At 41.1% G+C, this 27634-nt stretch overlaps 4 protein-coding genes across 8 annotated transcripts; 2 read left to right on the top strand and 2 right to left on the bottom strand.

The window, feature by feature from the left end:
* Positions 1-168: 168 nt before the first annotated feature.
* On the bottom strand, positions 169-2317 carry Gabpi (zinc finger DHHC-type palmitoyltransferase GABPI). Its single transcript, XM_076773249.1, has 3 exons — positions 1244-2317; positions 990-1166; positions 169-647 (listed from the first exon to the last, which is right to left on the bottom strand). Exons 1-3 carry the CDS (start codon positions 1774-1776, stop codon positions 455-457), a joined length of 903 nt encoding a protein of 300 aa, XP_076629364.1. The 5' UTR covers positions 1777-2317; the 3' UTR covers positions 169-454.
* A 5-nt stretch (positions 2318-2322) lies between these two features.
* Positions 2323-21613, top strand: Mv (lysosomal-trafficking regulator mauve). Of its 3 annotated transcripts, none has more exons than XM_076773245.1 (27): positions 2323-2457; positions 6503-6741; positions 7909-7994; positions 9139-10037; positions 10094-11818; positions 11900-11965; positions 12262-12416; positions 12480-12721; positions 12801-12970; positions 13040-13561; positions 13651-13755; positions 13865-14177; positions 14278-14432; positions 14542-14763; positions 14835-15031; positions 15105-15554; positions 15669-15983; positions 16059-16175; positions 16238-16438; positions 16510-16770; positions 16838-17228; positions 17297-19512; positions 19583-19766; positions 19889-20053; positions 20136-20272; positions 20361-20596; positions 20764-21613. In XM_076773245.1, the coding sequence occupies exons 2-27, from the start codon at positions 6667-6669 to the stop codon at positions 21245-21247; spliced, it is 10089 nt and encodes a 3362-aa protein (XP_076629360.1). In that variant the 5' UTR covers positions 2323-2457; positions 6503-6666; the 3' UTR covers positions 21248-21613. The 3 variants fall into 3 exon arrangements, with proteins under 3 accessions (XP_076629360.1, XP_076629358.1, XP_076629359.1); XM_076773243.1 differs by lacking the exon at positions 2323-2457 and adding an exon at positions 4902-6140; XM_076773244.1 differs by lacking the exon at positions 2323-2457 and adding an exon at positions 4902-6140 and having other exon boundaries at positions 14868-15031.
* Positions 13944-22956, bottom strand: LOC143345796 (ankyrin repeat domain-containing protein 49). 3 transcript variants are annotated; one of them, XM_076773250.1, is made up of 4 exons: positions 22520-22956; positions 22210-22370; positions 21781-22117; positions 13944-14039 (listed from the first exon to the last, which is right to left on the bottom strand). In XM_076773250.1, exons 1-3 carry the CDS (start codon positions 22665-22667, stop codon positions 21782-21784), a joined length of 645 nt encoding a protein of 214 aa, XP_076629365.1. In that variant the 5' UTR covers positions 22668-22956; the 3' UTR covers positions 13944-14039; position 21781. The 3 variants fall into 3 exon arrangements, with proteins under 3 accessions (XP_076629365.1, XP_076629366.1, XP_076629367.1); XM_076773251.1 differs by having other exon boundaries at positions 13980-14053; XM_076773252.1 differs by lacking the exon at positions 13944-14039 and adding an exon at positions 21137-21538.
* Positions 22957-23232: 276 nt separating this feature from the next.
* Positions 23233-24675, top strand: Rsph9 (Radial spoke head protein 9). Its single transcript, XM_076772544.1, has 4 exons — positions 23233-23800; positions 23905-24070; positions 24159-24447; positions 24515-24675. Exons 1-4 carry the CDS (start codon positions 23532-23534, stop codon positions 24673-24675), a joined length of 885 nt encoding a protein of 294 aa, XP_076628659.1. The 5' UTR covers positions 23233-23531.
* Positions 24676-27634: the final 2959 nt, after the last annotated feature.

Here is a 27634-nt window from a genome sequence, read left to right on the forward strand (position 1 = left end):
AACTGTATATATAACGATATTTTAAAAATGATATAATACAAACATTTATCACGCTTAAACATTTCAAGTTTAGATCTTAAATGTACTATACACAATTGATTAATACAATTTATTACGTTAGTCGTACAATGACCACTTTATCACAGTTACAATAAATATACAAATGATGCGCATAATAATGAAACGAAGGTAATTATTGTTTTTAATGGAGATCAGTACTTTTATGTCACGATATGTTAATAAGTTCAATACCATGAGCAATAGCTTAATAGTATTAAGTATCTTATTATTGTAAAAAAAAAACAATAACGAGTGTTAAAGTATATTAATAGTGAAAGGTGTGCTCGAACTAATATTAAAGCGTACATTGCGATTCACGTATTGCTATGCCTGATGTTTTTGCCACATATTTTCCGTACAAAGTAAATTTAATATTCTAGTCTACATTTAGTATCTAAGTTTTACAGCAAAATAATCGAGATACAATTTTCAATGTCCCATGATCATATTGACTTCCAGCTTCAAGAAGACGTCGCTCGTTCGATGTTGTACCAAGATAAATTAACCAAAGATGATATACTAAATAGAAAAGTACCACCAGACCGACCAGTAAGCTGTAGAGTGCCGAGATGAAGCAGAGAGCAATACTGGAACAATATGTACATTATATATCAACTGGGTACTTGAAGCAAACAGTTGCGCGACACGTTATCTATTCAATTTTTATATTGGTGGAAAGCAAATAAGAGATATTACAATATTTACGACTTTAACACGAGTCTGGACAATTATCACTATCATGCAATTATTGAAGTTTGTATCGTAGATTCTTGGTATCTTTCCAGTTCAGTTTTGAGAGTTAATACCAAGAAGTATTGTGCTTCATCTGGGTATCATTTTATATCCCTGATTACTATTAATTTTAACAGATCGTCTATTCCAATTAATCACCAGTGTTCAACATGAAATAACACCTAAGAGATACATACTCTAGTTGATGATATACGTCGCTGCAATCATCTGGTAAAAGGACAGTACCAATAAGTATGAACGGATGGCAGACACTAGTCATGGTTAAATTGGAACCATAGATAAAAGCTATGGCTGAGAAAAACAAACATCCTAGATACCATTTCAAATTGCTGGAACCTATGCAACAATCCAACCTAAAATACAAAATATATATGTACAATATAATCCATTTATTTTTTTTTTTGTTTTTTTGCATAATTTAAGACTGTACCATTTACAATGATATTCTCTATTCAAAATACACGTTTGACACATGCGACAGTGATGAGCTTTTGGTGGTGCCCTTCTTCTGCATGTAATGCAAAGCTCTCCGCTTCCTTCGCCAAGTTCTAAACCTTGGGTGGTCAAGGCACCTTCCTGAGTGGTGGAATCTGCGTTCAGTCTACTCTTGTAGCCGCACGATATACCTCCCACGACACAAATTATAAACACTAGATTCTCTTCTGGCAAGATCTCTAATAAGGGTACGACACTCGTTTCAAATATCAGCATCAACATGACGACGCTTGTAATCGTCCACATTAGAAAAAATTTAGTTCGTAGTAAAAACCTCAAGAAATTGTGATGCAAGTAGTAGACCAATAACGGTGTTGCGACGAATATAATTACAGTACAGAGCATCGTTTGTGCAGCTATCACCGCTAACGTTGGAACCGCAAAAATTGGTATCATCGCATCGACTGAAATTTGTTTAGCACCGGCCCTCCAACCGCAAGGATTTCGCAGCCTCTCCCAAACAGTCATCCTTTATTGATAGTAATTATATCGAAAGGATGTGTTTATACTTTCATGGAGAGTCGGGCAAGGAGCTACACCAGTTTATGGAGGTTAAAAACGTCGTATGTATGTACGTACTACATATTGTAAAGTTTTAATTTAACGATTCTTGGGAATGTCGTGCGAAGAACAGGTGGCAGCACCATTTAAAGTACTTAAATATTATTAAGTAAACATTAATCAAATTTCTTCCAACTGTGTTCACGACAGTGTTTCTCTTTAACGACGAACCATTGTTTCGATAGAAATCAATACCCCTCTTTCGACATTTTCTCAAACCGACAAGACTAATTAACGAATGGTCCCATTTAGATAGAAAATTGAGTAACAGAGAAAAGTATTTTCGTATTACGTACGTTTATTTCCAAAATAAGTGTCTCACGTAAAAGAATGTTTCTGACCGTAGTTTGAAAATGGCGCAAAAATCATAAGGAAGATGAAAACATCAGTGTCTGTTCCTAGTATCCAATCGCGATTACATACGTACTTCGTGCAGTACGAAAAGAACAATGGTGTTAATGTTGTTATTCCAATTATCAAAAATCGTGATGGATCGTTAACAATTATTACATCGAATTCTAGTCGGACGACGCGTCTCAGGTATCGAATACTTGGCTGACGAACAAGCTGTTCATACTTCCCGAAAAGGTATTGCCATCTTGTTCTACACGTTTGTCCGTTGTCCTGTCCTGTGTAACATTTCTCATAATCTTGCCGCGCATGAAATCGTAAACGCAGCATCGGTGGCGGGAATTGCAACGCGTATTAAAAATAGGATAAACCAGGGCAGAAAAGAAGTTTTCACAAAGAGAAAAAAATGTATGGTATCTTAATCAACAACTTTGTAACAAAAAGATCGAAGGTCAACAGTTATCCGAATCAATTCTTTGTTTAATGTAACCATTAAATGATCGAGTCATTGAATTCGTTAATCGATTACGAGCAAGCAGGTTGATTGTGAAAACAATGTCCAATTAGTAATCAAGAGAAACATAAAACCGAAAGTTAAGGTAATATAAATTTAATTTTTCCTATGTTGATAATTACGAAACGTAAGGACGATGAAGGTTACCGGAAAACAGAATAACACGACATTTGGTTGTCGATCGATTAGTTTTCAAATTTACCCTTTACACTCGTTTTCGATATGAACGATTAACAACTTTAATTTTTTGGCGCTGCTTCTGTGAATTGAAAGTGTTTTTATTGGTTTGATTTAATTTAAACTTTGTATTTCTTGAGTTGTTAACGTCACTGTTACTGTTATATTTACTTGTCCTTGTAGGAGTATTAAATTGGAAGATTACGCGCAACACGTGTAAATATTTTTATGTAAACGAATTCCATTAGAAATATATTAGCATCAGTGATCGAACAGGGTACCAGATGGAAGTATTTTTTTTTAAATCAGTACTACATATGCATTACCTTTTGAAAGTTGATCGATCACTCGGGAAGAGTCGAACGAGCACTTTTTTCGCGCGATTTCTTTTATCCCACGCGTCAATTATCGCACGTTACAGTCTATTTCTTACTTTCGCCGACACGACAAACGGCGGGACAAATATTGATTGTTTTTTTCGCGAAAGAGAAAAAGACGCGGATGCACACTATTATCATGCGATGCTAATTAAAGAACGACGGGGTAGAACTCCATTAAGATAATCGCGCAGCACAATAATGAGCGGGCTATACGAGTCAAAGATTGATAGACAATTACGGCTGCACGACTACTGCCTAGCTGAAACTGAATGTTTTCAATTGTTTGCACGTGTTCGCGCGGTTATCGTTGTTTGTCAGGCACTGTTAGAGCCATTGATTGTGGTGGGTGGGGGAGGAAGAACGATACAAATAACCGATAATTATAACACTGTTTGGCGGTGGAAACGTATGTCGTTCACGACACAGATTTCCATGCGTGCAATATACAGACTGTTCCAAAATACGCAATGCATTTCGAGACGAACTATCGATAAATGTAAAGAACGATTTTTTGTAAAAAAATGGACGAAAAATCCATTGACCGTCCTGTCGATGCTCAGAGCATTTTATTTACACTAGTTACGTTTTATAGGATGATACTGTGGTAGCGAGTTCGACGTGGACTACGTGACCGGATTACTAGTGATGGGACTTGGAATCGCTTCGCATCTTGTGTGTTGCAACTATAAAACATAAAAACGAATCACATAAAAGAAAAAAAAAACACATTATATTTATATTAAAATTGCGTGAAGAAAAGCAATAAAAGTGTATCGTTTAAGTATGTAAGTATCTGATTATGTAATAAATCAAGAACCGTATATTACCAGTACATTTTATTTAATCCGGTATCGAAATAAATAAATTGTTGTATTAAAAAAAAAAAATATGTTGGTTTCAGAACCGAATATCTACCATCCCTGATTTTAAGATGACCGAGATTTTCGACTTGCAAGGCTTTGAATTAGATTTTTCCGTTGTTCTGTACATTCGAAACGATTCCAAGCATTCGAAATCCCATTACTATCAGCTACGTGACTACTTACACGACTGACTAATGGTATACCTGTTAGGGAGGGCATACCCAACGAGATATACAGGGTGTTCGATCACCCCTGGGAAAAATTTTAATGGGAGATTCTAGAAGCCAAAATAAGACGAAAATCAAGAATATCAATTTGTTGATGGAGGCTTCGTTAAAAAGTTACTAATGTTTAAAGTTCCGCCCATTCTGAATTTTTTTCTCGAAAGTGGGTAGGATTTCGAGGGTATGTCTAATGACGAAAAATGATTGTAATTGACCTCCGCAACGGAAAATAATTTTTCTAGAACGATTTGAAATTTTTTTTTTTCGTCGAAAAATTTGGGCACCTAATTAGATTTTCGGTAAGGAATTTTTTTCTCGAAAATGCGTAGGATTTTGGGGGTATGTCTATTCACCAAAAATGATTGTAATTGACCCCCACGACCGAGAGTAATTTTTCCAGAACAATTTGAAATTTTTTTATTTAATCGTTAATAACTATTTAACGAAGTCTCATTTGGCCTCTAGAGTCTCCCATTAAAATTTTTCCCAGAGGTGACCGAACACCCTGTATATCCCGTTGCATCGAACGATAGCGAAGGGTGGTATATTATGTCCTGCGTTGCTGCATCGTCTGTCCTTCGTAGGATTTGCCTACCTCTCTTTTTTTCTCGAACATAGGGGTAGGTAGCCTGCGGCGCGTGAATCATAAGTTTTCGTCGACGAAAGAAGCCGATTGGAGGCTTTCTTTGACCTACGGGAGGCTCGTCTCTCTAATCTCCCCCTTCCTTCCATCGTACCGCGGATCCCGATGTGGAGAATCATCGGAGGAGATCAGCCGACAAAGTAGCTTCGTAGTCGCTCGTGAACGCGGCTGATGATCGTCTTTCGACGTGCTTTCGTCTTCGGTTATTGTAATTCGCGACCCATCCATGCACGCGATTAACGATCGAAAAGTTTGAACGCGTGGCGCGCGTCGGCTTCCTTCGGTACAATTCCACGAATCAACATCATCGTCGGGGCGGTGAAAAGTATCGAAGATGTTTGAAGGCGAGAAGAAGTAATATTGTAGAGCGAAGTTATCGAGGGAAATACGGTGATCCAACGACGCGACGCGACTCAGAGGAGATTGCCAGTGCGTATCCGTTTGCTACGATAATTGTTGGTTGGAAGCTAAGTTGCGTGGAAGCGTACGGAGAAGATCAATGACCACCGGCTCCTCGTCGTAGTAAAAAGTCGTAGTAGAAGAAACTCGTAAATCACTGTTAGTTGACCGGAACGATAGTCGATCGTTCGAAGAGGTCGTGATCCCCGCCGATGTTGGTCGTACGTGCGTTAAACGATTTTCTCTGAACGTTCTCGCCGAGAACGGAGACATACATATAGATACGCTTCAGTGTTCGGGAGCATTGACAGTAGTTTTCTCTTTCCGGTGTATCGATCGATAAGTCTCGGTATATAAACAGATATAGAGGAATCGAGAAGCGTACGCGATCTCGAGTATCGTTCCGGGATCTTGGTCGCGGTCGGTAGTCGTGGATAAAAAAAAGAAACGACCGTACGCTCCGAGACGGAGCGATAACGGGGCAACCGTTGCGTGGCACGAGAGTAAATCAGTCGATAACGAGCAAATCGATGCTGGTACGTCGTAGACCCGGCACTGTTTCGGCACTGTTTCCTCTTAATGACCGTCGACGGCGAATAAGCGTCACCACGTTCCGTTCCGGTGGTGTGTCTGGATCCGTAATGGCGGTGACGGTACGACGATGGCGTACTGGAGCCCATGAATCCGGGATTACCGTTCTCTCTTTCTTCGTAGACCGTGGTTCGTAGACTGTGAAAAGCTTTCAGGCTTCGCGCGGAATGTTGGAAACTGGTCTGTCGTGTACTCGTGGGGATGTTATGTAAGCTGCAGTTGGGTCGGCATAAGCGCACATACACGCGAAGACGTCACCGTACAATAGTCGCATCGCGTATGCGAGAAGGAGTCGGCGTCATGACGCGTCACTGTATAAACTCGAGGTTGTCGGGGACGCGGATTACCGACGAGAGTACACTTTCATCGACGGTGACGAGAATCACGACCGCGCTGCACCTCGGATACTGACATTCCCAAAGAACGAATTACGCGCGTACGCGCTGCGTTTGCTTGGACGAAAACCTGGTATAAGGTCTCGATCGTTTCAGGTGATCGGGTTACGTGCTCTAGCAGTGATCCTCGAAGGTTGCCCGAGGACACTCTGTATCCGTGGTTCAGTTTCGACGAGCCGCCGAGTTATGAAGAGGATACGCGACTGAAGACCGAGGACAGGGACGAAGACGACGAGAAGGAGTACGAAGAAAGTCTAGGAATGTCTTCGGCTTCGGCTAACAAACTGCAGATATTGTGGGATCGTTTCATTCATGCGGAGCCGCAGAGTTACGAGGTACATATGTACATACACGGATCCGTGATTTAGAAAATCAGAAGCACACCTGGAACTCTTGAAAATTTAAGGGATTTTATTTTTTGGAAATATGTAAATAATGCCATAATAGTACGAGAGAAAAATCTAGCGTTATGTACCTGCTGCTATTACCTTGGCGTTTCAACCTTTCTCTTCAGTTTTCTCGATATATCATCTAAACGCGAGGAACTTGAAAACACGTTCTTGATTAATGCGTCCTCCGTCGTCTTCCACCGTGGAAGATTTCGTAATTGCCGTCGATCATTCTTCCCCTCGTGGTTAAACAACGGTTTAGAATCGCGTCAGGATGACATACAAGTCACGCATAGTGACCTAGCCCTGTCGATATTTTGCCGAGTAGCCGTAACGAAATAACGTACGATCCCTCTGACTCGTCTCGCATACACTGCTGGACAAAATTATAAGACACCTCGCTCAACTATCGCTAACGTGAATGGACAAACGTAGGTATTTAATAAAGAAAATTAACGAATGTAAGAAGAGTGCTAGTTATTAGAAAACCGTCGAGAACCGTAAACAGACAGAATTCGCTGTAATAGGATATTTCGAAATCGAGGTAGAAGAAAATTACAAGACACTTCCGGATAATCTGTTGGAAATCGAGATGTTCGTGGTTGTTTCTGTCGTGGATAAATTTTATTCGATCGTGACCGTAAAGTTAACAATGAAAAAGAAAAAGGAGAGCACAAAAGTTTACGAATTCGCGAATTTAGATAGCATTTACGTCACAAGCCATTCTAATCTTTGTGTATTTCGGTCGCAAATCCTATCGCGATGATTATTTTATCGCGTGCTCGGAGACACGTGTAATAATCAACGTGCATTTCGAAAATGAAAGAAAGCAATGTCTTTGTTTAGCATTCTATATCTATCATTTCCTCGTCGGATTATCTATGTCGTAACTAGTTGTTGTTCTATGATTTGCTACAGTATCGAATCTCGAAATCACGGCACCGTTTAAAGCAGGAAAATCTTCAATTAAAAATAATAACTACTGTAACTAGTTATTTGTTACTGCTACGGAGTCGTCGAATCGAACCGAAGACAATTTTATTCCATACCTTCGAATACGATCGAATCGTCGCGTCGTCGTGTACGAGCTACTAAATATTTCTTTTGTCTTAGAAATCATCCTGGTTGGACCTATTCCTCGCCGAGCTTCTTTCTCAAGCAAAAGAAGGTCGAGACCTAAAAGATGTTCTATCGTTTTGGTAAGATTACGCACCACAATTATTATTAAGTTCTTTAAGTAAATATATTTTTAATACGCGTGTACGCTCAGTTTTACGACCAACTATACGTAAATTCATATGTACGTACGAACCAGAGATGGGCAATTTCGACGTAAATAAAGATAACAAATAATTACGTCAAATAAGATAAGAAATATAAATTTTCGAAGAAATAGATTCGTACAAATGAATTGAAAAATATTGTTTCTCAAATAATTTTATTATTTCAAATAATAATAGTGGAAAATAAAAAATAATTTTTTTCCTCCATTAAGAATACTCGTTAATGTAAATTGTTCCATCTCGGAATGTATCACATTTTTGTTAGGTACTATATGTATGTATATTCACCTTTATCAGATCCAATATTTTTATCATCGTATCGATCACCATTTCTTGTCTACGAGGAATATTTTCTGCAACCTGTTCCCGAGCAACTGCCTCTATGAATACATTGCATAATCTCGAGACATTGCATATCTCGTTTCATTTAGCCATCTTGTTTTAAAGCGTGAATGAGAAAAAGCAGTAACAACGAGTACGAGTAATAACGCTCATCTCTGGTACGAACTACGCGTCGATGCTACGATTAATTATTTCCGAAAATCGCAAATTCATTCGTAGGTTTTTAATTCTTGTATAGTAGTCGTCGTACTTTGAAAAGCATAAAAAAGATGGATTAGTGGTAAGCTCGTTTTTGTAGCGAGGTTGCGGTGCTCGTCGACCGCAGTATAAAAACGTGATCTCACGTTTGCGGTTTCGATACCGATTTTTTACGTACTACTATTAGTTTTACCCTCTCTGCTCGCAGTCACTTTTACGTGTTTACACTTGCTACGGACGATTGTTCTCGACATAATCGAAAATACATATAATGAAAAATTCTGTCCACTTATCGTTCACCGGCAGCATCACTGTTCCGTGTACACGGGGTCGCGAAAATTTCGCTCGATCGTCGTACGGAAAACTTCTTTGGAAGATATCGCATCGTCCACTGAAAATTAGATTGCATAGAAGCGCGAACAATGGTCGTATCGGGGCGATAATAACACGATAAGCGTACCTCGTCCGATGGATAAGATAGAGATGTATAAAAGACGTAGTGTGGAAATATCCATTACAGTTCGCTCGGTGGCGGTGGAGTATCTACTCTTATAGCCTGCGAGTTGCTTTCGGACGTTCACGAACTTTGCGCGAAGAGGATCGACGGGGACGAGCTGGTCGGATTGAGGAAGTACTTGACCCAAGATCGCGGCTGGCGTTGTCTGGCGGTTTTGCAGCTGCTCGGTGTACGCGGCCTTTCTTGCGGGCGCGAACTGGTGGCTCTGCTGGTGGCCCTTTATCCGGTCGCCCTCCAGGAAGAGAACACCAAGGCCGATTTCGCGCCTTCGAAGGAATCTACGCGTTTATCTACGCTCGCTTCTACGCCTAATCCCTATGTGAGACTCTACCGCAACGACGACACAGTCGACACTATATACATCGTGCTGCACGCGAAACGCAAGGCGACAAAGTCGGCCCGAAGCGGCGGTCATTACGATGGAAATGCCTCGACGCGGAGAAGAGCCAGCCGTAGACACAGTATCGACACCAAGGTGCCGGTTCACCATAAGCAAAGATCGTTCGGTATGTTCGAAACGCGACGTAACACGCCGGAAACCGCGAGCAGCGAGTCCGAGTTATTGACGGACGCCGTAGATCAGGCGCGATCGCTCACGCTAAAGATCCGCCTGAACCCGATGGATTTCGAGTATTTCACGTCCGTCGTCAGAAGCGACGAGGAACAGAAATGGCAAGCGGCGCTTTACGAGCTCCCTGCTCGACCGGCCAAGAAAACGCCGACGGACTATACGGACGAAAGAATCAAAGATGTTCTAGATGCCAGAATCAGCAACTTCGAGGCCAGTCTGTTGATCATCCAGCTGCTTCAGGGGCTCAGAGAGTACGATACGCCGGCCGAGCAGACACCGGCCGTCCAGGTCCTCAAGTTCGCTTTGGACGCGTTATGGTCCCTTCAGTTTGGTAAGGACACGTAGTATGTACGTTAATGAATAATACTCAACTCTTTCACCTTGTAGACGGCGTCGGTTTGGCCGGCACGGAGTGCGCCACATTGAAAGCAGCGGCTGCAAGACTGATGCTGACAGCGTTGGAGCGAGTGGTCAGAGCGAACGAACCAACCACAGCCGTCATTCACAATGGTTTACTACCCATGACGTTGAGATTGCTCGAGGACGCATGCAGCAAACCGGTGAACGTGTTTTCGCCAGAGGAGGGCTCGTTGCTGCAGGAGTTCATTTTCGGTACCATTTACGGAATCGTTACTTTCCTTTACTGCCTGTTGCACCAGCAAGGAGCCGCTGTCGAAAAGTTGTCCGACTTTCTGGAGCTGTTCCAACTGTTCACCGAGAGCCAGGATGGCAAGCTCGCGGAGAGAACGTTTCTCGCGATCATCGAACTGCCCAGCATAGATCCCGCGAGGTCGATCGTTCGCGCAAGAAAGGTCATTGATATGATAGGCGCTCTGATGAGTGGCTTGAAGTCTGTGCGTCGCGATATTTCGCACGCCGCTCGTTGCAACCGAACCAAGCACAAATCTTGCGTCGACAAGGTCCAGGCCCACCATCATTCGGACGTATTCGGGGCGGTTTACGCTGGACAATCGCAACCCGGTGTCGTTACTAAACAGGCGTGTTGCGTTTCCTCTTTGTTCATGACTCTTGCCAATCTCCTCCGAGAATCTTGTAAATTTGCCAGCGAGATACGGGTCAGGCTAATAAAAGTCTGCACGGCGGCGGGCACTTGTTGCTGCTTTCCGGCCGAAGTACTCATGTCTAGCGTCGTCGTTCTCCTCAAGATGCACGACCCGGCCACCTACGCTCCGGCCGTAATGCTTCTCGAGCGAACGTTTTTCAAAGAGCTCGGTGCATATTCGGAATCCGATTTATGCGATACCTGCGACAGACCTGCAACCTACAGTTGGGATTTTCTAGAGTCGTACGCGGACTTGTTGACTCCGGAAGAACCGAAACTGTGTTACGTCGTGATGGCTCACCTTCTCAAAATAGGGCCCAGCTCCAGATTCCACGTTAGGCGAGAACTGCTCTTGAAAGTCTTCTATCCAACCTTTTTCAAAGCTAAAACCTATTATGCAAACGACACCGGAAGCGCGATAGCGAAGTTTCTCGTTCAGTCGTGTCTGGCCGCGATGACCTGCTTAATTGCGAACGCGCACATATACGATGCGTTTGCGGAAATAAATGGATTGAAGGAAACGCTGGCCTTGCTCTCGAACGCAACTTTTACCAGAAGCGTGTACGCGCTCCTCGAAGTCTCCGTTGTCATCGAGATCTGGAAAACAAATTCCACCAAGTTCGATTCCCAGGGCGCGGATAGACCTGCGCTCAAATCTTTATTCGATTCTCTCGAAAAGGAAACGACCAAGTTATTGCGTGCTATAGACGGTATAGCTAATAACTTTGGCGAAGACCGCGAACGAACAACAAACGATAATCTACAAGAACGTAGTGAAACGGCGGACTCTAATAGCAGTAAAAATTTCTACCTACCGGAAGTATTCGATAATTGCGAAAGCGTCGTAACGTCTCTGGAAACCGATAGCGATATAGATGCGAATAAGAAGATGAATTTGCACCAAGCGAGCGCTGCCTGGAGAGCCGCGGCCGGGGTAGCTCTGAGCAGTCCAACGTTTCGCTCAGAATTGTCGTCGCATTCTGTGTCGAACATATCTTTGCAACTTTTCAAAACGTTGGCCGTGTATATCTCTACGGACAGTATTCTCGGTACGTTCAAAGAATCGTTCTTACAACCGACATACGTACAAAAATATCTAAATTTCTATGTACACGTTTCTCTTATATTAGGTACTAATAAATCAGCGCACAGACTCTTCGAAGCTTTACTCACGTGCTGCTTAACGTCTCCATTGTGTAAGTACTTTTATATAACGAACGTGAATCATAAGTATTCCAAGTACGACGTTTCTGTCCTACGTACTATACTACCGTGCACAGCTGCGGATTATAATTCCAATAAGCTCGGAGAATTCGTTCGATGTGAAAACAGTTCACGAAATGTTCGTCACCGGTACGCATTTTCCGAGTATCCAACCGTCGACGAAGGATTTTCATTTCATAGAACCGTAGGACCGTTACATTGTTACTATTTAAATGATTTGTCGTCGTGTAATTTACGTTGATAATGTGTCGAATGACACGTGATACAGGTGACTGTGATATAATCATGGAGCTGGGAAGAGCACTGATGGACGTGGGTATAAAGCTGGGTCGTGGACTGGCCGTAATCGTGGAAGCTTTGTTGAAAGTCTCTATGTTAAAACCGGCGCAGGAAGAAACTATTCCGCAGTATACTCGACCCAGAGTGAGTTCCGTCGAACGATTCCTCCGCTACTGTGTGCGACGTGCTCTGTATCTTTCGTTTCAGTTACCGACCATGACGTTGGACACGATGCCGGACTGTGCCGCGGACGATAGCAGTACAGGCGAATACGTGACTGCCGACGATGGCTACGAGGCAGACGTCGAAGTACCAGGCAAAAGTCCACGCAGCAACATTGTGAAAAGAAGCAATTCTCTGGGACCGGTAGTTGAGCCAAGAGGTCATGCGAACGCGCACCCAGCCTTGTGTTCGTTGGCAATCGATCTATTGATTCATTTCAGTGAACAGTGAGTTTTTTTGAACGTTGTGGAAAGTGTAAACGATTATATGTATAAAAGAAACTTTATGAACAACGTTCGTGCGCAGAGGTCTGGACGCCGATAGAGGATCTATCGTGACTACCGGTTTAAGAAAAGTTGCAGTTACTTGTAGGGAAAGCGCCTCGACTTGCGCCGCGTTAGCAGGTTCCGGTGTAATCACAAAAATACTAAACGGCTTCGGGGATATATTCGCTAGCAGAGATGCTCAATATCGAGGTACCTTTAATTAACATTTCTACCCAATATCTCATGTTAAGTGTGATATTACGCAACGACGTCTTTCAGATTTTCGACACGCTGTTCTAGAAATGTTTACCCTACTAGCGACACAATCTATTTCACCGTCGGAATTAGTCATGTACCTGTCTCTGTTTAAAATCGATGCACCTCCGCTTTTGTCGCTGCTGGAACCACTTTACCATCTCGTCCTTGCTGCACGCCCTCAGCCCAATTTTATCATGTCGTTCCCCGTACTTCCTGGACCACCGAAGGTACTGCCGAAAACTCGAACGGAAGAATTCAAGAACTTGGAGAAAGCTGAAAATCTAGTAAACAACTTCCGGAAGAGACACCTTGCAACCGGAATATGTAGTCCGTGGTCTGTCCACGCAACGTGTCTGCCAGTTGGTTCGGAATTGAGTTGGCCGGTTTGGTTACACGGTTCTTCTGTTTCCATGTGGCTAAGGGTTGAAAGAGGATCGTCTGTTATCAGCAAAGGAACAGTCCTCGGTACATCACCGTTACTCGATTCGGATAACGATAGCTTGTCGGACTGGTGTATTCTATCCGATAATTGGAGTCGCGAAGGTTGGTAGCAACTTTCGACAGAATTTTAACTCTCGTTTCTACATACAATAATGCGCGGTTAACTTTCAATGATCAACCTTCTGCATCAGTCGTAGCAGGTTCGACGTCTCCGCCTACGCCATCATCGATCATTCATTTGATGTCTATCGGACTCGAGTCTTTGGTTCTTGAAACCTGGTTGGACCTTAGATCAGGTAATTAAGTATACTCGGTTACTATAATTATTGGCAAAATATTTACTTTTTATCGTACAAAGTATTCATTGTTACGCGCGTATTTCAATGCTTCGCTCTTCCTATTTAGACAAGCTAATCTTACGGTTAACGCGGCCAGACGACAAAACGAATCGAACGGTCTCCGAAACATCGATAACTGATATGCTTCCTTCTGGCCGATGGCATCATTTGGCATTGAACTTCAAGGATACCGTTTTAAAGAAACGCAGCGCCGTGGTCGAGGTTGTCCTTTGGGTAGACGGCTGGAAAGAAATCACTGCAATATTGCCATTCAACGGCCTGTTGGTGAGAAAACCTGGAACTACATGTGTATTGTTAGGACAGGTCGGCTCATCGAGTAGTATTGGTGCCTGGTATCTCGGGAACTTAATGGTATTCAGGTATGTACCTTCATAGCGTGGCATTGAATCATCGATTACACTCTTCAAGGCGAGTTTTCTTCCGGAATAATCACTAGGTGACAACCATAATAATTTACAGATGCCCAGTATTTACGAAAGAGAGAGCATTATACCTGGCGAGTCTTGGACCTAATTACACTAATCTTGCGGAATGTATCTTAAACACGGACAAACCCGATTTTGCACCATTGATTGCATCTGGAGCGTTGGAGGGTATACGAGAAGTACGATTCGGTAATTATCATAAAATATCCCTTCGCTATATTGATGTTCCTTTCACTTCAATAGAAGTGGGCGGATGGTATAAGACCATGTGTATAATTAACACCTATATTTAATACAGAGGGAGGAAAGTTTGATACGAACCGGAGGAAGTCGTACGGCGGAACATATTTAAGACACGCCGTAGAGACTAAGGTATCCGACGCTAAAATCGATTGGGACGCGGTCATGGATGCTACAAATTCACACCTAAGTGAACTGCAAAATAATTTACTTCTCAGTTACGAGGCACAAAATCCTAATATCGTTCATTTGTATCCTCAAGCTATCGCGAATCCAGCTGGTAAGTTTATCGATTTGTACGTAAAAATCAAAGTTTGCTTTTCCGTATAAATATTGCATACTCGTTTCTAGCCGTGGTAAGAAATATGTTTCCGGGTCAACCAGGTTTTAGGGTTGTCTCCGCACCGGAGCACAGAGTCACGCAGCAACCTCCTATGTCGGTAGCTCCGATATTGTCCGTTCGGTTGGACTATCAACAGTACAGAGGACTGATACCCGCTGCAACCTTAATTGGCGGAGTGCCCATATTTCTATACCTTTTTGCAAGGGTAAGCATAATCCTACAGAGACGAGAGATATGATCGTTCGATTGCTGTTAAGTGCAAAATTATTACGCCGCAGGTAGTCGAATTGAACTCCACCGAGGAAGAGCAAGCGTTAGCTCTTTCGATAGTTCTGCACTTAATACGGAGCGATTCTGAGCTATTAAATCAGTATCGATCAGAAGGCGGAACCGCATTAATCCTACGCGTTTTAGAATCGTCACGATGTCACGCAGGTAGACATATACTAAAAGCAATCTTAGACGCGGCTTGTGACAGTTCGATCCTAATAAAAGATATTGGCAGCGGCAATCATTTGGTCTCGCAAAATTGCGAAGCTGTCATTACGGATCCCGAACTGATCAAAGGTGCGCTTACCGCGTGGAGAACGTGGGCTAAATACGACACGTTGAATTTGTTATTGCAAGCGTTGTTATTACTATTAAGAGACCAACATTCGCAGCGCGAATTTAACGCCGCTCAACTAAACAGAGCAGAAATCGTCGACACAATTCTGACATTGTGCAAGGTAAGTTATGCGATTCGAGACAAAATGAGGTTCGATAACATTGTCCAACACGAACTTTCTTATACAATATCAACTGCAATGCAAATGAAATAGGCATTTTGTCTCTTATCGTAGGAGCATTTCATGTACGAGGAATTAGGTGCCGTACTTGATTCCTCAACAGGAACAGCCGTGGTCGAGTTAATAAGGGCGTTGATGGGTGCTCCTCCAGAGTTTGCTCATCTTGTGGCAATCACTGATTATTTAGTTCTCGTACATCAAGCGTCGGAAACATACATCACGCATTCGAGGCATAATATATATTTTTTATTACCATCTCTTGGAGAGAAAAAGGTAAAGATTAACTCCATGGCAACTATCAGTTCTTCGGAGGAATCAGTAGGAACTTTAGAAAATAGTAAATTAAGCAAAGGTTTAACGAACATGCAGGTTGGTACCTGTACAATCCAAGTATAGCAACATCGAATAAAATTTAACATATTTAACGATGCATGCCTTTGACAGATTCAAAGAAATAAAATGTCAAAGAGAAAAGAGCGTCGAAACAGTCCGATTCAAGATACCAGCGCCGGAGAAGATTCTGGAATTGCGGCTAGCGATGGATCTAATCCTCACAGTAACGTAAGCATTAAACAAGTTTTTGTTCCATATCATGATGTTCAATATCATGACTTTTTATTTAGGAAAAGCAATGTACGTGGATGGATGAAAGAAGGGCCTGTCAAGGTCTGGTTTGCGAAGGTCTTTTGTTGTTGCTTCGGGATGCTGTCAGAGTATTACCTGATAGTCAAGTTGGATTGGTACTGAAACACGTTTTAAGAGCTGAACTTTTACTTGTATTGGCGAACAATCCTGACGCCAGAGTCCGTACCGCGTTAATTAAGGTATGTGGGAATCGTATAAAGTAATAAAATTTTATTGAAATTCATCTATTATAGTCACGATTGTTGTGCAGGTCGTACAGACGTATTTACAACGCGCTAGCGACGAAGAAGTGAACAAATTTATAAAGCAAAAATACTTCATGCATCTAGCGAATCAAATAGCATTGTATCCCGGAAGTGAGCCGCTTGTAGTCGCTTTAGAAAACCTTGCTTTGAGAGGACCGACGCTAGCCGCGATGCCACCGTTAATGGCCATGATTGCAAAAGCAGCAGCCACCGAGCCAAACGTGGCTATGCCAATAGTGTCATTTATCACCGACATAATCGCAAAGGTAAGTTAATGTTGATTAAACACTGTCTATGAAATAAGACAACGAGACAAACATATTTCCATTACAGAATCCCAATGCTTTGAGGATGCTTTTAGAGCAAGGGTTGATCGAATCGCTAGTTCAAGCATTAGTCGGTGGTGCTCACAAAGGCGGTTCTACCTCCCTTTATCGAGATATCCATGTGCTACTCGTAGCCATTGCCACGAAACTCTTAGAATCTCTAGGAAATCATCAAATGCAAGCTATCCTAGATATGCATCTGATACTGAATCATGTGGAATTAAAAGAAAAATCTGACTGTACTAAAAACAGAGCTTGCGTGTCCGTCGTAAGGAACGCACAAGTTGCCCTCTTTGACGGCGAACTCGATGTGCTCGCGGCAAAAGTCTCTAATCAATCGGGTTTCCGGTTACGTAGTACGGCATCGTACCTTGCTTCAACGTATCACATAACCTCAGGTAATTATTAATATAAATTTTGTACAAGGTTCAGTCGTAATAAGCATACTTGATAATGTATGTTCCAGTCTTCATAACCTCCAGCGATCAAAGTGACCATGGCTCTCGATCATCCAGCTTCACAAGTCTTCACGCGCCAACTGTTGCAACGTTACGCGAACCAGGGAAAGGAGAACTGCTCGAACGGTTCCGCATTATTCTAACGCGTGCCGTTGACTTCATAACGGCAGCCGATGAACCGCCGTCAGGAAACGAGCTACAACTGACTAAAAGATTATTCTCAATTCTGTTGCACGGTCTTTGTAATCCGCTGGAAAAGAAAAATCATTGGAGCAGCGGATGGTTGACGAGACACGCTCTCAGAAAATACACGGCCAAGATAATGATGTGGTTACTCGGACCGCATCAGAGCAACAGTACTAGGATTTTTGCCATCAGGTCGCTCATGGAAGAGCCGAAAGCTGATAAAATATTATCTTCGATTCTGGAAGTTCATCCACAAGTAGAACAGAAATTTACCGTGTTCTTTTGGGATCTCTTGCAAAAACGAGTGGAGATGCCTAGCGCCGATGCGAGATTGTGCGCTGAGCTGAGAGAAGCGCTAAATGTATGGGACTTGGCGAAAGGTATAGATCAAGCTAGATCAATCGGGATATGGAACGAAGAGCTAGCATTGTTGAAACGCGAATTAATGAGAGATCGCGACATATGGATCGATAATAACCTTCCAGCTATTCAAAGGATCGGCAACAGATTCGACGTTCTCTCTAAACAATTAACGGAAAGTGCCATGACTATAACGCAGACAGTTGTGGAGGAACAGAATCAAGAACGCAAAGTATTAATGGAAAGACTGAAACATTCGAGGGCGATGGAAGCTCAAGCAATCGCTAAATGGAGGGATTTGGCGCGACGTTTAACGCACGAGAGAGCGCCCTGGCATTTTCCGAAAAGTTACCCGCGAAGTTGGGAGTTGGATCCAACGGAAGGACCTGCAAGAGTCAGAATACGATTGCAACGATGCCACTTGAACATCGATAAGAGATTCTTTATGGCAGATTGTCAAAATAAATTGGATGCAGCGGAAATCGAGGGGCCGTTGTCTTATTTATTCATGACCAATCGGCAAGATACAAATGCTACAGCCTTGATCGAGCGATTGCACACCAGCGAAAGAATACGTAAAATGTCTCAAGCCAAAGTGGTTACGCCTAGAGCTGAACTAGCTGGTGAAGTTCTTATCGGTGAAACCTGCCTATACTTTGTACCTGACAATCCGGACGTACCATTGCACACGGACATAGCTTTGGGTGGACTGGATTTGGCTATGGTGGGTGGAACAGCATGGCGTCTTGATGATATACGAGAATTGCACAAAAGGAGGTACCAATTGCAAGAGAGAGCCATCGAAATATTTTTAATTACGGGAAGAACTTATTTATTGGCGTTTAACTCGTCCAAGGAGAGAGACGAGTTCGTAACGGAATTGTCTGCTTGCAATTTACCGAGACGAGTGCCGGGGGATGATTTAAGCGAAGCCATCATGTTATGGCGAAGCGGAGCTTTAACAAATTGGGAATACATAACTTGTTTGAACAAATTAGCCGGCCGTTCGTACAACGATTTAATGCAGTATCCAGTGTTTCCGTTTGTCTTGGCAGATTACACGAGTGAAAAAATCGATTTGAACAATCCGCAGATTTATCGAAATTTCAAACGTCCTATGGCTGTACAGGATAAAAAGAACGAACAGCACTACATAAACAATTATAACTACCTTAAACAAGCTTTATCGGAAGGACTGAATTTAATCGCTTTAAATCAAGAGCCGTTTCACTATGGGTCGCATTACAGTAATTCTGGAACGGTGTTGCATTTTTTGGTACGATTACCACCGTTCACTAGTATGTTTCTCTGTTATCAAGACGATAATTTTGATATTCCCGATCGAACGTTCCACGCACTGGCTACAACATGGAGGTTAACCAGTTGCGACTCAACGACAGACGTGAAAGAATTAATTCCCGAGTTTTTCTATTTGCCTGAATTTTTACTGAACTCCGAAGGATTTAATTTCGGTGTACGGCAAAACGGTAATCGAGTAGGAGACGTTGAATTACCAAAATGGTGCGGAGGTGACGCAAGACTTTTCATTCTTGCTCATAGAGCAGCGTTAGAAGCAGATCTCGTTAGGGAAGATCTACCATATTGGATCGATCTGGTGTTTGGATTTAGACAAACGGGAAGGCCCGCGGTAGAAGCTATAAATGTTTTTCATCCAGCCGTAAGTTAAACTCAACGATCATTAGATATTTGAAACTTAGGTATTAACATTTTGGAATTTATGTTTCTAGACCTACTATGGTTTTAACGTAGAACAAATCGCGGATCCTTTAGAACGTCAAGCTTGGGAAACGATGGTACGAACGTATGGCCAAACACCGGCACAGTTATTTAGAGCTGCTCATCCACTGCAAATCCAAAACTTTGGCAACATGTCGCATTCCTCGTTACCGCAAGTTATCGAAGGTGTAGACGGTATGTTACAATTTACGTCTCCTAAATAGAATTGTCGTCCATCGTCTACAATGACACACAAAATAAATGACACTTCCTAGATGTCATTGTATGTCAAGAGGTTCTATTTTATACGATTACAGGCATAAAATGGGGAAACTACGTTGGCGCGCCGGGAAATGAACCTGTTTTATGTTGGAAACACAAACATAGGGCACCATTGACATGCTTGATTCCTTTAATAACTGGTGATGTTTTTGGATTACCCAACTACACTACTCTATTGCTTGGCTATACAAAAGAGAAGGGTATAGATATATTACTAATTCCTAGGATCAAACATTTCAAAGCTTCTTATGCTTGTAACGATAGAGCGTATAATGCTTTCAGGCGCGAGTATGTTAAGTGGAACATCTGTATTGGGAGCTGCTCTAGTGTCGTGGGGAGGTACAGATGGAATTGCAAGATTGAAATGTAAAAAAGAACAACCGCCGAAACCGTTGATTAAATCTTCGGGTTTGGATCCAGTAAGAAAATCAATTTACACAGGGTGTACCTTAACGTATATTATCGAATTAAGGATTACGTAATATAATTTTTCCTCTTTTTTTTTAGATTACTATTTTAGGTTCGTCTCCAGATTGTGGACAACTCTGGGCAGGCCACTTATCTGGTAGAATCACAGTGTATGCATACACCGTTGTAACGAGCAAAATTGATTTCAATTCAGTGCCGGCATGCGTGCTTTTAGCTCATAGAAGTAGAATAACGATAATATCTCTTTCACGGGCATTTAGTATAGCCGTTACGGGCGATTCAAGTGGCAATATCGTTATTTGGGATTTAAACAGGTTAATATGCTCATAAATACAGAGTGTCTCACGCAACTGAGAAAAGCTACGTCTTTAAAATAATTATTTAAGAGATACAGCTTTACCTTGTTACGTGGGATACCTTGTATATACACAAAAATTTATATGAAACTATATAAAAATTATTTATCGTCTTTCGATTACAGTTTAACGTACGTGAGATCGATATCCTGTGATCAGAATTATCCTATTCGCTTATTGGCGATTAGCGAAACTCTCGGAGATATAGCGGTTACTTACGACACTTCTAAGACGATCGAAAACACGTCATCGTCCAGTCAGTCTGAACTTAAAGTATTTACCATAAATGCAAGGGCGGTTGGATCTGTTTTATCTAAGAGAAGAATAACAGCTCTTTGTTACGGCAATGCGCCCGAAGGAATTTCCGTAAACGTTATTGCAACAGGATTAGATAATGGAGTTATAAGATTGTGGAGCAGTTGGGATTTAAGATTAGTTAGAGAAATTGTGAATAGTACTAAAGGATGTGGAGCAGTAATTGCAATCGCGTGGGCAGTCGATCAACATCATCTCTATGCAGTAACTGAAGATTTTACTGTTCTTATATGGGAAGGATCAAAACGTTTAAGCAACGGTACACCAAAATTCGTTAACTTAACATCACTCTAATGTAAATAAACGAACCGAAATGCGTTTTCTAATATACCGGCGAAATTTGATATTTTATTTTAAATGTATTTAAGCATTAATTTTTATTTTATTGATAAATATTTCGTAACAAACACATTCTATTTAACAATTAAAACGTTAAAGTTCACAATTTTACGATTATTAAAATCACTCAAATAGTGTTTCATTTTTACGATGATAGTTCTACATTACATTTGCATTTATTAAACAAAAGGCACGCTGAAGTATTATTTTATTGAAATTTATATTACAACAATTCCTGTTGTGTTTCTAGAAATATATATCAACATCTATATTTTTATACTCTGTTGAATTAAAGCATACAATGCACTTTTATAGGAATTATATGGCTTGTTGTTAATATATTTATAAATATAATAGTGTATCAAAGATACGCTTATATCATATTATCACTTTTAAAATATTTTTCTACATTCATAATGTTGTAACTCGTGTATATAAGTATATTCACTGAATCCATAAATCCTAAATAATGAAGTGTATCGACTTACTTCAAATAATATTTAAGCAGTCTTCAATTATCTCAAACATTGGATAATATTTTCCTGTTCTGGTTGCAATTTTTTTTGCTGTATCCCCACTGTAATTTATTATGGTAGTATCTGTATCTGGATGTAGAAGAAGCAGCTGCAAAGTAGGAGAATTGTGAGAACTTGCAGATACTAAATGCAAAGGTGTTTGATTCCCTTTGCTTATTGCATTTACATCTGCTCCATTTGCAATTAATAATGCTGCACTTTCAATATTATTCCAAAAGCATGCACAATGTAATGGTTGCCAATCATACATGGTCTTAGCATCTATTTTTGCACCAGCTTGCAGCAAATACTGTAAAAAAGACGAACTAACAGTGATACCGAATTTCTCCAGAAAAGTAAAAAATCTAATGGAATAAAGCGATCAGAAAATAATGTCTGTACTTCCACAACTTCTACATGATTGGCATAACATGCTCTGTGAAGTGGAGTGTAGCCATCCTTATCCGTACACTCCAACAAAGACTGATTTTTTGCTACTAACTCCTTGACTTTCTCTATATCACCATTTTCAGTTGCACGAAGAATTTCTTGCTCATCAGGTTCTATAAAGAAAATTTATATATCGTTGAACTGATCGTTGTTCGAATTATCGTACACCGACAAAATGTACGGCCGACTATCAAGCTTTAAAGCTTCGAGAACTCAAAGGTTTATAGAATAGTATATACTGTTTAAGATCGTGAGTTCTAACTTTCCGGGTTGCGTTCAGCTTCTATTCCAGCGTCGTCATCCTCCCAACCACTCACTTGCATACGCTCCAGTCGCGGTTCACTTAACATTTTATCGCGGATTGCTCCTAAATCAGTTAACTGATCACTTTCCTCCTCGGACGATGACATGTTCGTTTTATTAAAGGTTTACGAAACGTCGAATTGGTACACTGATTCTATTTTGACAGACCACACCGCGAAGATAGTAACGCGCAAAAACTGCATGCAAGTTAACGTTTCGAACAGTGTTACTAGACGACAGACCGAACAGAACGTGTATGTGAAGTTTGTGCACTTTGGACAGCGTCGGAAACTGGAGAAAGAAGGCAAATACGAGCCTTTCCTTCTTACCCTGGAAATACCTGAAATATCTGAAACCTAAAATTTGTATTTTATAGATGGAACTTAAATTCCATCCATCTCTCTTTGGGTCTCCAGTCGCAGCAACCTCCTTGTGGTGAGACCTGGTAATCGGTGTTACCCACGACGAAAGTATTCTAAATACATTCCTCCTGGGTAAGGCCGAGCTAATGGCTGCGAAATTAATATAATTTCTTTAAATATCAGATAAAATTGTTAATGATAGCAATCATGTACGGGAAGGACAGGTTTTCTACGTTTGGCGGGAAGAGGGGGGAAGCAGTTTCCTAATGGTTTTAATGTAACATCTGCTAATGGTAATTAAGTCTCGAAATCGTATGTCGGTTGATGCAAATCGGATTCCAATTATTTCGAGAGCGAGAAGGAAAGATATACATTCACCTTCTCTCTCAAATTCTCGAAATATAATTGTGCATTAGTGTACATAAATGGAGGGGCAATTTCTTCTGGACACCGGTCTGCCATCTGGTAACACTAATCCCAAGTTATTATATATGGTCTAAAATCTGTCACTAGGAGAAAGTCTCTAGGGCTTGGCGTCACGACACGAATTAAATTCAATTACTTTGATTGAGACGTGAAAAACATTTTTTGCATTCGATTGTTTTATAAATGTTTGAAAACCTAGCACTCGTTTACACTGCCCATTTAAACATGGAATGCCTGAGACTGTTAGACAGTTTAGATATTTTGGGTTATGCTGGTATTTGCGTAGGATCAGAAAATTCACAGATATTGCAAAATTCTCTCTTAATATTGCAACGAGAAAATCATTTCCAAAAGTGTTATTATTGGGGCAAAATTTATGGAATTCAAAATGATTATCATATTGCGTACGGTTTTGAAAAAGACTGCATGAATGGTCAAAGTTATTATTATAGGTAAGATTATTCTGCATTCAGGGTTCTCAACTCCTATGTCTAGCAACATTTCGTGTTTACATGTCGTGCAAATCAATAATTAAGTATATTTGTTATGCAATTAGCATGGATGGTTTGAATTGGTTGCTATTACCGAAGGCAGATAAATGTGCACTATTCTTAACATCCCTTGCTGTTAATAAATTCGAAGGCGATCCATCGTTAGTCACTAATGTTTACAACGTAAATCCTCCGTTCCCGTCAAACGAGGATCCTAAGAAATATTACGACGTAAGATATATCGAAATCAAAAGATATTTGTATAATACTTGAAAAGATAAAAATAGTTAGAGAATGAACGACGTTCGATACACCCTAGGGTCCTATACCGAAGGAATTAAAAGAAGAAGACAGACTCGCGGCAACGGTACAGTCGATCAGAGAAGATGCCGTAATAATTCCACGTGGCGCTTGGTTTAAATGTCCTAACGGTGACGTAATTGAAAATATAAATTTTGAAGGGCTCTCAGCCGTCGACGCTTCTTACTTAAAGTCCTATTTACACGCGCGTCCGCCACAACAAAAATGGAATACCAATTTATTGACTAGGCCCGATTATAGTTACTCGTTAGACTTTTTGGACACGATCGATCTCGATGTACCACAAGGTACTGTAAATACGAGAAATTTACTTCCCTACCTACGCGGTTCTCAGTACATGTTTTTTATGTTCAGGATGCTGGAATCTGCAACTTGTGCAAAGCAAGAGATCTGTAATTTTACAGAATCTATATTGGCCTGGTTTAACTTTTTATCACAAATTAAACGATTCTCGTTACGGTTTTCTTTATTTTGGACACGGGAAAAAGAATATGGATGTGGTTTTTATGATATAGAAATAAATAATAAAGTATCAAAGTATCTACGTTTACAGAAGTTCTGCAATTTTATCTGAGTATACTTAAGATGAAAGATATGTTCCAGATTTTAATGATTTATGATCTCCGTAACAGAATACCAAAGAATTCGATTCTTCATTGTTTTCTATGACAACCAAACTTTCGTCACGACGTAAAATTTCACTGTCTCCGTGCATACCTTACGGTATGTTAAAATTTACAAGTAACAATAGTTCTGACCATGATTCGAATTAAGAAGACCATTATTATGAAAAATTTCAAGCATCTCGAATCGTAACGCGTAAGTTGTTAACGTAAGGTTATGTATAGAACTACATATATGTGTATGTTCATGGTAACGTGAACGTTGTACGTAGCCGAAAACTTTTAATGGCGATAAAATGTTATTCCTTGAGCGGACCGGTAAATATCTTTTAAACTAACCGTTAATTATCGTGTTAAACGTTATAAATATTGATAGGTGTTAAAAGAAGGGGTTTGTTCGCGGTCTTTACGAACTAGCCTTGTTAGAAAGATTAATTGGCGTCATGGCGCGCGAGATGGCAGTAGTGTTTCCCTCGAGACGATGATTTTGAACGCACAAGCGCAGTGACTAGCGTGCTCAAGTGAGGTGTTGTTGGAAGTGCTTGGGATCCGTCTTCCGACGCATTTACCCAGGATATATTGCCATTAACGGTGAGTAAACGTTTCACCATCTTTTCCTACGTGCTTTTTTTGCCGATGGATTAGCTTTCGGCCGTTAATTCGCCTTACTTTGTCCGGTAAATCGAAAGTTTGGTGACGGCGAATCGCCGGGTGACGCCGGTTCTATGAAAACGTATTTCTCAGCACGTGGATCCTAGCGGTTTTCGAACGGACGTTTCAGAATATTTGCTTTTGTCGGTCTTTTCGAAACTTTCTATCGGCGAATTTGCCGTGCGTTTCGACGATGCTCGGTTTCGACGCGATGCGTCACTGTATGGAATTTTGTTGTCGTTGACAGACAGGGACGTCAAGTTTCAGTCGTTTTTTGCACGAATTACGGCGTCGTTTGAGGTTCTCAAATTTTTCAGATACGTACCGATACCTAGTCGTTACAAATAACTTTCTAAAGCGGATGTAAATCGAAATTCAAACTTGCGTAACGATTGTACATCGGTCGACTCGCATCGCGAGTTACTCGTATTCTATGACGATGTTATGGAATCGTACGAATCTTCCTATTAAATCGCGACGTAACGAATGTATTAATAGTAAAAGATACTTTTAAAACCGTAACGTATCATTACGAGCATAAATAATGCTATACTTCTCGTTCTTTAGACTTACATTTCTATTGTATGTTATTTACGTAGTATTATTGCGACGTGAAGTTGCTCGATTCAAGGTTAGGTAGGTTAAACGGAGGTATGGATTTGTTGTTGCCGAATAACATATGTATTTTATTATTTCTAGTCGTTAATTCGTTTTCATACAGTCATATTGATTTACGTTTAATCAATGTTATTAAAAATGGGTCAGTTTTATGGTTCGAAAGTATCGTTCGTAGTCTCAAACTTCAAAATCGATTTATTTCTATTGTCCCGTAAGATTGGTTAGAGAAGAAGCTTAAAGTAAATAGAAGAGACATTTCGCTGGCCCAAAAACGTATATGCGTCTCGATTACTGTGTCCATCGCGGCTTAATGAATAACGGGTTTGCTGAACTCTGTCGCTCTTTGTTCGCGGCGATTAACACGAGATTGTCCGTTGTTCTGTTTTGAGCATAGATTCACAGCAGATACTCGCAGTGGAAATTAGCAGCGTGCTGGTGAGTAGCGTTTGTAGTAGGGCATATTGGTTGCTGGTTGCAACATGGCGTTTACAGCGTTCGTAATTACGATTACGATTTTTGTACATTTCAAAAGGGATCCAGTTAATTCTTTCGTTTCGACGATCGCGCGCGCCTCGACTCGTTCCGCGGCACTGTGGGCGGGGAGGGGATATTCATGTTATACGTACTATTTTTGAGTGGTCCTTGCGGTTTTGAAAGTGTTCGCCTCCGTTTGCATCGCGAGTATCCGAGTCCACGGTGTCCCTCTCCTCTCGTCCCTGATACCGAGATTTATTTTCCTGCGTCGGAGAAATCAATGACGGAGCCGATAACCTCTCTCCGCGTGTCGCGGATAGGAAACTCTTGGGGCTCTCTTGTATGCGATTCGTATGCACGGCCGTACATGTGCGATCGTGTAGTCAATTCCGAGCACGGATCGCGAGTTCCGGTTCCTATTCAACTGGCATCCTCTGTATCCCGACATACTGTATCTTCCTCTTCTTCGTCTTCCTCGTCGATGACTTCAAGCATCGTCCAACCAGAATATACAGGGTGTTCCACCCCTGGGAAAAATTTTAATGGGAGATTCTAGACGCCAAAATAAGACGAAAATCAAGAATACTAATTTGTTGATGGAGGCTTCGTTAAAAAGTTATTAACGTTTAAAGTTCCGCCAGTACTGAATTTTTTTCTCGAAAATGCGCAGGATTTCAAGGGTATGTCAAATGACGAAAAATGGTTGTAATTGACCCCCGCAACCGAAAATAATTTTTCCAAAACGATTTGAGATTTTTTTTCCCCGTCGAAAAATTTCACACCTTTTCGAATTTTTTTCTCGAAAGTGGGCAGGATTTCGGGGGTATGTCTATTTACCAAAAATGATTGTAATTGACCCTCGAAACCGAAAATAATTTTTTCAGAATTAATTAAAAATTTTTTTTTTCGTCGAAAAATTTCACACCTTCTCGAATTTTTTTCTCGAAAGTGGGTAGGATTTTGGGGGTATGTCTAATGACCAAAAATGACTGTAATTGACCCCTACAGCTAACAATATTTTTTTTCAGAACGATTTGAAATTAATTAATTTCGTTGAAAAATTTCACAATTTTTCGAATTTTTTTCTCGAAAGTGGGCAGGATTTCGG

Source organism: Colletes latitarsis, chromosome 9 (genome assembly GCF_051014445.1).
Source record: "Colletes latitarsis isolate SP2378_abdomen chromosome 9, iyColLati1, whole genome shotgun sequence".
NCBI classification, from domain to species: Eukaryota; Metazoa; Arthropoda; class Insecta; order Hymenoptera; family Colletidae; genus Colletes; species Colletes latitarsis.